This window comes from Pteropus vampyrus, unplaced genomic scaffold (genome assembly GCF_000151845.1).
Source record: "Pteropus vampyrus isolate Shadow unplaced genomic scaffold, Pvam_2.0 Scaffold165, whole genome shotgun sequence".
In the NCBI taxonomy this organism is placed as follows: Eukaryota; Metazoa; Chordata; class Mammalia; order Chiroptera; family Pteropodidae; genus Pteropus; species Pteropus vampyrus.
The window spans coordinates 333,648-344,171 of NW_011888946.1; the positions used below are offsets into that span (position 1 = coordinate 333,648).

General features: G+C 36.2%; 1 protein-coding gene and 1 pseudogene across 1 annotated transcript in view; both read right to left on the reverse strand.

Moving 5' to 3' along the window:
* The window catches only part of ANK3 (ankyrin 3), a 596,679-nt gene that overhangs the window by 204,529 nt on the left and 381,626 nt on the right, over positions 1 to 10,524 (reverse strand). Inside the window, exons 3-5 of the mRNA XM_011370216.2 lie at positions 2,913 to 3,014; positions 2,414 to 2,512; positions 2,130 to 2,228 (exon numbers count right to left, since the gene is read on the reverse strand). Coding sequence (XP_011368518.1) covers positions 2,130 to 2,228; positions 2,414 to 2,512; positions 2,913 to 3,014 — 300 coding nt within the window. The remainder of the gene's footprint in view (positions 1 to 2,129; positions 2,229 to 2,413; positions 2,513 to 2,912; positions 3,015 to 10,524) is intronic.
* On the reverse strand, positions 10,008 to 10,126 carry LOC111745782 (annotated as a pseudogene).

Consider the following 10,524-nt stretch of genomic DNA (forward strand, 5'->3'; position numbering starts at 1 on the left):
AAGCACAGCTGCAAGGAACAGGGAATTTCACAGCCTGTGTTCTTCTCCCTCACTTCATCATCAGTAGGGAATGTGTACAAATTGAAATCAAATCTGGTTAGGATTTTACTTCGACTGCAGCTTCTCCCAGACATTGCTCTAAACATTAGTCAACAATGGGTACAATGTTTAAAAGAAGGAGGTTTATTTTTTTTCCCCTGGGGGGTAAAAAAAGGACATGAAACGGATATAAGTTTTCCCACTCTCTCAGATCTTAACAACACTTATTTTCCAGTAAAAAGTTAAAACCATTTGACAAAATGGTTTAAAAGCCTGATGCTTCTTTTGTAGTCGGCTCATCTGTATCTCTCTCAAAGTACTGTACTTGTCAATATTTGACTTTACATCTTTCCTTGCTGGAAAAGTGTTACTACTGCAAGTGAACTCTCATTGGGAATCAGAGAAGTGGAGTAGACCAGGTAACAAAGGTCCAATCACAGGGACCTAGAAAGAAGTTAGACCAGATACACAAGAAATCATGTGGTTGGAAACACTGTGCAGTTTCTTTTTCAAGACATTGATATTAAATGACTTTACAGCTATCATTGCTATGGCTGCAATAACAAGGGAGGAAGTCACTGCAAGTCTGTGGATCCATAAAACATAAGAGGCTGCCGGCATCCAAAGACAATCAGCACCGAAAAAGGCTGAGGAAATCAAGTGCACTGAAAATGGAGTTTGAAGGGCCATAGTAAATAATGAAAAATGTTTGACTGAGACTTCATTTTGAAAGATACAACTAGAAATTGTAAAAGCAAGTTTACATGATTTAACAAAATGTAGGTTATAACTCCATTCGCATATGAGTTCTCAGAATGAACAAAGACTAAGCCAAATATGATTTTTGTGGAAAAAAAGTGAGTGTCATTTCTCCAACAAAATTATATTGTAGCTTGGCATCCTTCACTTTTCCCCCTCACAGCAGAAACAAGAAGATAGTCTTTTTGCAAAAAGTATTTGAGAACCGAAGGCCTCGCCTAATATTTTGTATCATTTAATTTTTTGACTTTCAAATCATTCTTATTTGAAATATCTATCAGAAAATCATCCTAATTCTCCCACTCTGTCTGGTCTAATGCTGCCAGAAAGCCACAGACCCACCCACAGCTTAGCCGGGCATCCAGCAGTTCTCCAACATCACTTTCCCTGACTTCATAAAATACTATTTTATCTTTTGCAAAACTTGCAATTTTGTTCTATAATCAATTTGTTCAATATCCAACACCCTGGAGTAGACACTGACAAACCAGGATAGAAGTCAGCATTCGACTCGAAGGAATGTTTGAGTAGAGACCAGCTTTAAAAATGATCAGGTCCTCAGTGAATATTTGTGTGTTAAGATTATTTTCTTACACAACCTCGTGTCCATGGGGACTTAAACAATGAACAATTTGGATAATGGGGGTCTATATTTTTAAACCAATGAAGTTGATTCTTTTAGACTCAAACTCTATTAAATGTTTATCTATTGGTGGTGTTCTTAGACCTTCATGCAAAACTCAGAATTTATGGGAGGACCTACTGAATGAATTATTAGTATATATTTATTATAAAGAATCTGGAAATTTTAAAGTTTGAGGACTTTTAAAGTTTATTCTGCTCCTTTTCTTTCTTTTTAATTTGTTTCAGGGGACAACAATGATGCCTTAGTAAATAGGAATTAAGTAGTGTCTTCCCTTTTTCCACTAGATAGAGCTCTGATATATTCTGAACTTTCAAAAGTGTCTCTTCATTTATAGGTATTCCCACTTCCTTTGTAAGTTAATACATGCTGAGACTGGTCCTCAGTAAGAATCATAAAATAGTATAAGACTCTGCATTACAGATATCCTCTTAAACATTTGTATCTATGACTATCAGTCATACGTAAATTGACAACTTTTAAATATCTCTACCTCTCACACATGTATTACAAATGAGAATATATATATATAAATTTAAATAATCTGCAATAATATAACTATTCATTGAATATAGCTCCTAAGTATTGTATTCTTAGAGAATATATGAAACAAGCAAGCACTTGACCAGAAGAACATTGTTTTAAATTATAATAACAAAAGTACTTTGCGATAGAATTGTTGGTTTACCTGAGATTGTGCATTGACGTTGGCTCCATTTGTAACCAAGACCTTTACCACCTCTGCTTGCCCAGCCAGAGACGCTATATGCAATGCTGTATTTCCTTTCTGTAAAATGAAAAGCAAGACATATCAACTCTCCCATCTTTCTCTCTCTGTTTTGATAGTTTAGAAAATGTCGAATCCCTCTGTTTTAAGTTCCCCAAAGAGAACAAAGATGCCCCAATTCTTATCGAGGGCTGAATCTTCATTGAATCTGACAAGTGGTAAAAAGCATTAAATGGAAGACTGACCTTTGTAGCTGCATCCACATTGGCTTCTCGCTGTAGCAGTTCAGAAACAACTTCTACATGGCCTTCTTTGGAAGCAAGATGGAGTGCATTCAATCCATTCTGATTAAAAGCGAAGGTAAAGCTTTACTCAGCAGGTTGAAAACAGAGCAGTAAATAGTCTACCAGGAACTCTGAAGAAGGTAACTGGCCGCCAACAATCACTTGTGTGCAATACAAGAACTTGAATTAGGAATAATAAAAAAGTCCCTGAAAATTAGATGGGTTGTTCTAATATCATTACTCACTGAATTTTAGGAATTATTAAAGGATGTATACCTACATTTCTGAGTGCTTCTCTAACAAAGCAGAGAATAAATTGATAATTTAAGAAGATAAAATTAAAGAGAAAAAAACGAATAAAAGAGAAAGTGTTGGTAATATCTAATGAAAGATTTAAGGCGTTTAAAGTCTGGATTTTAAAAATTTTAACCCAAAATAAAAAACAATAACCACAACTGACCTGATTGCAAATGTTGATGTCAACTCCGTTTTTTATGTAGTCAAGGGCCTTTTCTAAGTGTCCAGCTCGAGCTGCTCTTAAGTAACTTGCGTTGGCATCAGACTAAAATAATAAAAAAACAATTTGATGAAAAATGAAACTAATATGCATGTTTGTAACTACTCAGTATATAGCCCAAACTAAATTGAGATTTTAAAATTGAACTACAGACAGTCCTAGTTTTATTGCACTTCACCAATGGTGCATTTTTTTTTTTTTTTTTTTTTTACAGATTGAAGGCAAGAGCTTCCAACAGCAAAAAGATTATAACTAGCTTTACTGCAATACTCGCTTTACTTCGGTGGTCTGGAACAGAACTTATAATATCTCCAAGGTATGCCTATATTGTATTTCTCACATGAAAACACTAATAAAAGGTCTTTGTAAAGTCACCAGGAAAAGGAAACATTTTTTAAAGGTTAGTTTCAAGTATACAAAGTTACCCCTTGTATAATGTCATAGTGATTCTGAACTGAAAGAGAACATTTACCACTATTTGTGGGCACCTTCGGTCAACATAACAACTTCCAGAGAGTCAAGAGAAATCCTATAACTAATTTCCTGGTGGTTACGTTATGAAAACCTCATTACTTTATTGTATTAGAAATTTAATATCTATTCCATTCTTTTCAATCTATCAGAACCAATTTTGCAATTCATAGCTTCACAAATATATTTAATGTCGTTAAACTAGTTTAACAGGAATTTGTGGGTAATGATCTTCTCCTGGATTTTCCTACAGGACATAGCCATATGTTAAAACAAAGATTGTATTTGAAAAGCATTTATAAATGTCTATGTCCACACAGATTGCAAAGTATATTTTCCATATAGTTTCAAGTTAGCGAAGGCCACAGCCTGAAGAAAAGCATTAAGAAATAAGTAAATACATATAAATTTTTACAGCAACAAAAACCAAACCTGTAAGTCATTCACTGAAAATTTACAACTCTGAACTACTGCTAAACTCTATTACCTACAATTGCACAGTTGAAACTACCTACTACTGAAATCTTTAATAGAAAGAAGAGAGAGGAAAGACAGCAAAGTTAGGCTTGCACAATTTGTAAAGGAATCTTGTTTAATGTAGAAGAATACAGAAGCAGGATTTCCTGAAAGAGCAGCCAAAAACATCTCCTCACTGGTTATAAATGCAATTATGCAGGATACGGCTTCAAGGAGGAAAGTGTCTTCTTTCAGCCATTTGGCAAATACCTCTCCCAAAGCCCCTTTTCACATGCCACCTCATCTGTAAAGCCTTTCCAGACCTCCCAGGCAGAGTTTAATTGCTCGGTGTTCCCAGAGCATTAATTTCATTGAGCTCTCTTAGTATTTATCACACAGCATCAGTTTTTGGTATACCTGCCCTTTATTCCTCCCTAATTGTAAACCCTTAGGAACATGCAGAGGCAGATTATGGGGGAGGCAACTGGAAAGCCACCAAGACACCAGTCTTTGAGGACTGCTAATTCACCCCTGGAAATGTAATTGAGATGAAGGAAATTCCATCCATCAGAGGGGTCTTTGGTTCTGGTGTGGGTCAATTCAATAAAAACTGACTTACTCAGGGCCTCAAAGGAGAGGGCACTGCCTCTGGGATCTCCACCCTTCCTATTTATGGCAGGATTCCTGTCTGAAGGAACACTGCTTCCTCTAAATCAGGGATTCACAACCTCAGCACTATTAGCATTTTGATGTGGGGGGTGGTCCTGTTGACATCAATGTCTGTCAGTATCCCTGGCCTCTACCGAACAGGTATCAGCACTGTCCTCTATTTGTGACAACCAAAAATGTTTCCAGGATTGCCGATTTTCTGGTAGTGGTATGGGTGGGGCATAAAATCTTCCCGGTTCAGAACCACTGCTCTAAATAAATAGTAAACCAATTTATTTAACGACTGTAGAATTTAATAGGCTTAAATCTTTGTCTTGCCTGGATTGCCACATGCCTTGACCTAGCACGAGGCAGTGACTTCATGTATAATATTCATCTTTCTGTCTCCTCTGCAACTAGAAGCAGCTCTAGCACAAAGCGGGTGCCTATAAATGTTTTGTGAATGAATCGAAAAAAATTGTGTGGAAAAAACTATTAATGGAAATAGTACCTGGAACAATACAGGAGGCTTTAACAACAACAATAGCTATTTAAGTTGAGAATCTGATATGATATAAAGCTGAATATATGAGATCATTGAATAAGCAATTGAGTCAGGTATCTGGGAATACATATAGGCATTGCTAAAATAAAACTGGGATTTGAGTTGAGTATGCAAATCATTTTATCAGAGCAGAGGGTCAAATGAGAGGAAGACAAGAGATATAGGTTCACATCAGACAAAGGACAAATCGAAATTTCCTGGAATTTAAAGAAAAATAAAGTACAGTCTTTAAAGAGGTTCGCTCTTTGAGAAGGTTAGCTTTTTCATTTGGATTGTAAATTCAGTTAGAAATAAATTAGCTATGCAAGGATGGTTCATTATGCCATAAAATATCATCTTCTTTGTGCCTGCTCAATGACTTAGTAGTGAATTTGCCCAGAAGGGCTCTGATGCTGTTCTGAGAACAAATGACATCAGTCTGCCTGGATATTTCAATGCCAGAGATAACAACTATGAGTGAAGCATCCCAAACTCTGTTTTACTCTAAACTCTGACTTTTGAGTACATAAAAACAGCAGTTAAGTTCAGAATGAGCTGTCCTAATTCAAGGAAAGCCTCTGTTGATCCCAAATCTGAAACGATTTGGCAATTTCATACACTGTCCATTTTCCTCTCAGATTTTCTCAGAATTTTCCCACTTAACACTCTAAAGCAAAACAAGACACAACTTAAACTAAATCTTCTAACTGAGTGGTTCTCTACCTATTTGGAGTTGGGAGTCTTTTGAGAATAAGGAAAGTTACCAACAAATTTCTTTCTTTCACAGTTGTATGTATATGCATATAGACACACCAAATGTGCTATATATAAATAAGTTGCACATCATTTAATGAGGCTCAGGATGGCTAAGCCTGCTCATGGATTCATGTTTACGAACACCTGTTCTAATGATTAAGAATTCTCTAGTAGATACCTTTACTGGATCTATTTTACCCAATGACCCTGGAATCAAATAATTCTCAGACATAGCTAATTTATCACCTGAGAACTTTAGAAGGAAGTTTATTTTCTTCACTTTCACTTTTCTCAGCCCTCTCTTACATACAGACAAGCTCAACACACCAACAGATAACAATCAGCCACTTTATAATTTAAAATATGGAAGGAGAAAGAGAGAAGATAAAGAGCAAGAAGAGTGGAATGAAGACCTTGAAGAAAATCAGCAACTTAGGAAGTGAAGTTACTAAAGCCCACAGAAAAAAGAACAAGAAGTTCCTCATTTTACCCCCACCCACCTGCAAGCAATGCAGCCATGTCTTCCTTCCACAAATATTTGTTAAATATCGACGGTGTGCTACTTGTGACATCTGGCTGAATTAGTGCGAACAAAATAGATGTGGTACAATTTAAGACTCATTTGCCTTCATCCCTGTCTCTTACACTTTTCCAAATCATGTTGTTTAAGTGGCAGGGTAAACAAATAATGGATTCTTCAGTATTTTTTTCTCAAATTCTGCCTATTACACCCATACAATTTTTTTTTATTTCCCTAATCTTAAAAAAAGGCATTTTTGTATCAATGGGCTGCATCTTCTAGCTGTCATTTCATCAAATAACTTGGGGCTACTCTTAACGCAGGCATAAACTGGCTTTGAATCTTGAGCATTCTATCAAAACAATGTCATTTTAAAGCCAGATGTAGACAAATTATTATGGAAGGAAATTAGGTCCCATGAGAAGCTGAGCTCTGCTACATGGAAGGTCATACAGAGAACACCACCATCTAAGGTGTGAGTTGGCACAAAATGAATATAAGCAGACTGGTCAGCATTTTTTCCTCCTGAATGATCAAAATCTGAAGTAAGAATTTGGAAAATGAAAGTGTCTTTCATCATTATTTAATATCTTATCTACTTAGCCATTTTACTAGACAGGAAAGAAATATGAGCCACATGTACTTTTCAAGGAAATAGCTTCAAGGATAGAGTCAAGTATTATTATGAATTAAACTAATAACTTAGCATTTCCACCTGTACTAGAATATTAATATTATTCAGCAGAAAGCAGTGATAGAAAAGAATAAGCATTTCCTGAGTGTTAACCTCAGTAAGACCCAATACTTCAAACCTCTGACTACACGCTATGTACAATATCACGGGTATTTATATTATTCACTTAATATATCAATTGTGTAAGTTCTTAGATTAACTTAGTCCTTATAATATTTCTACGAAGTAGTCTAGTGGGCTGAAGAGTGTCCCCACAAAATCCAGGTCTATTTTGAAACTTTGAATGTGACATATTTGGAAATAAGATCTCTATAGATATAATTAGTTAAGGTGTGGTGATACTTGATTAGAATGCACCCTAAAAACCAACAGAAATGTCCTTATAAGAGTAGGTATACAAATACCGAATCATTTTGTTGTAACCTGAAACTAATGTTATATATCAATTAAAAAAAAAAAAAAAGAGGTGAAGACACACAGACATAGGTCATGTAAAGATGGAAGCAGAGATTAGGGTTATGATGCCACAAGACAAGAACACCAGGAGCTATCAGAAGCTGGAAGAGGCAAGGAAAAATTCTCCCCTAGAGCCTCTGGAGGGAGTGTGGCACTGCTGACACCTTTGATTTTTAGACTCTGGACTGTGAAACTCTGAGAGAATAATTTCTGTTTTAAGCAAGCCAGTCTGTGGTGGTTTGTTATGACAGCTCTAGGGAACTAATACAAGCGGGTACTATTACTAGCTCCATTTTATAGATGAGGAAACTGAACTTTAGCGAGGACGAATGACTTTCCCAGGGACACACTGACTGTGAGTGGCAGGGATATTAACCGAGTTAGTGGGACTCCAGAGTTGGCTGTTAATGACTATTCTAAAAAAGGGCTTAATAATTATTGGTCTATAGCTTATGCTCAATAACTCTTGGTTCATTCATTCATTCATTTTCCATCAATCAGCTCATCTATCCATCTAGCCACTGAACCATCGAATTAACTATGTAGGTACTTTCACGTTTATCCTCTCTAGACCACAATTTCTTAACTGAATTCATTTCCAGAGTTCAAGACCAGGCTAAGACCAGTGGATTGCCAGAAGAAATGCAGATTAGAGACTCAGTGAGTAGATAAGAGCTCTGCTCCACTGCTTCTAAACCTCAGGAGGCAATTTCTAGGGCCTATTAATACCTCATCTACCAATCCTTTTTCTCTTTCATCTCATCTTCCCAACTATCTGGGAACCATGTGAAGGGTAAGATTATGTTTCCTGTAAGCTTCAGGTTCCTTTTCTCTACTGGTGTCTTGTCCTCTGCCTATCAATGTATTCAGGTAGCTGGGTTTTTTTGTTTTGTTTTGTTTTTAAATCTTTCCTTTCACTTTCTACCTCGCACCCCTTGTAAGTGATACTCTCTATCAATGTCGTGAACTGGTTAATATGTCTGTATCCCAGCTATTCTACTTACTAAGAGTGTTACCTTTGGCAAGTTTCTTAACATCCATGTACCTCAGTTTTCCGTTCAATGGGAATAAAATAATCTACTGTTAGAATGAAGTTAGAGAATTCAGGTAAGGTGATGAACAGTCTGAGTGAATAGCCAACACTCGATAAATAATTATTATTTTATTTTTAAATTACCCTGTAACCATCAAACATTTTGAGGAACTGATTTAGACTCACACTTTATACTAATTTGAGGCTCTGGCCATATGGCTTCTCTTGCTAGTCTAATAAAGCCTGGCTGTACAATATCGCCAATGACCATTTGATGACAATTATGTCATTTAATTTTAACTCTCTCCTCTCTTAATGTTGAGCCATTTGATAACACCAATCACCTTCTCGTTCTTGCAAAGTTTCCCTTTAGCTTCTCTCATCTTTTTGTTCACTCCTTTTTGTTTTCTTACGGTCTCGACCCATCACTAAAAATTGGGCCTTTTGCATGTTGAGAACTCACATTTCTTTCCTTCTTGTGCTCATTCCCAAAGTGACCTCATCACTACCATGACTTCTACCATTCTTAATCCACCACTCTGTATCTACATTGTGCTCATCTGTATCCCAAAATATTTCCACTTCCATATCCCACAATTGACTCACCGCAACAGCAATAACAAGTGTTCAATGAGAACATATAATGTATCTGGCACTGAAACTAGGTACTAACGATAGAGATGTGAATAATAAGTTCCTTTGATGTCCTTATTTTGATTTAAAGGTCCCAAGATTATCCTAGCTACTCAGGAATACAACTTTAGAGTGAATCTTATTTTCTTTGTCATCTGTCCCTCAACCCTCTTCCATAAAGTTACATGTAAGCATCTATTAAATATTCTGTCTCTGGGATTTTTATAGGTTCCTTCCTCCTTTAAAAAAATATTAACCATAATGCGTATTGGACATTCAAGAGTACATAAAACATATACAAACAGTTTAAAGAAAAATCATAAAAGAAATACCCACATACTCGTCAGCTCAAGAATGAAACTTATAAGTAACTGTGCATACTTCCAATGAGCTCTTCCTTGACTGGCTCTCCAAAGACATCTTCCGTTCTAGTTTATCATTCTCAAGCCTTTCTTTCTAGTTTTAACAACTATATATATACCTTCCTAAGTATTACGAAGTTGACTATCTTAGCATATTATATAAGTGGAAGCACACATTATGAATCATTCTGTGACATACTTTTGTCTAATGTTGTGTTTCTTAGCATCATCCACACTGACATGTATAAAGGTCGTCAATTTATCATTCCTGCTTGCAGAAAATTCCATTATGTGATTATAACACAATCTATTTATGTACTATAGAGTGGATGGATGTTAGTGTTGTTTCTAGTTTGGGTGTAAGATGAACCGTGTTGCCATCAACATTCTGGCCACTAGTTCTGGGGCACAAAGGCAACGTTTTTTATATATTTATTGGCTCATTCTTTTTTTTTTTTTTTTTAACACCTACAGCACCTGGTATTCCTAGCCGGTCTCCCATCCAAGTACTAACCAGGCCCGACCCTGCTTAGCTTCCGAGATCGGATGAGAATGGGCATGTTCAGGTGGGCATGGCTGTAGACTAAAGGTATATATTTAAAATAGCATCTTAAATGGTGAGTCACTGGGTGTGTGCTTATTCAACTTTACTAGTTAATGACAAACTTTTTTTTCCAAAGTGATTTTTACCAATCTATACTTTCCACAGTTTGTGATTATTGATTGTGAGCTTATATTCCTTAGAAATTAATCTTTGGGAATTCTTTTGGAATTTAAGATTGCTTCTGCCGGTTTCCTAGAGGTACTATCAACCCCAAAAGCCTTGAGGGTTTTTGGTTTTTAAGACTATACAAATTTGGACCAAACTGGTATAGATATGAGGAATTCCTTGTGGTTACAAATACTTAGGGGAGAATTTTTTCCCTTTCCATTTGGTAACAAACTGAAACACGCACATTTTTGTTATACTTTTCCACGTGGT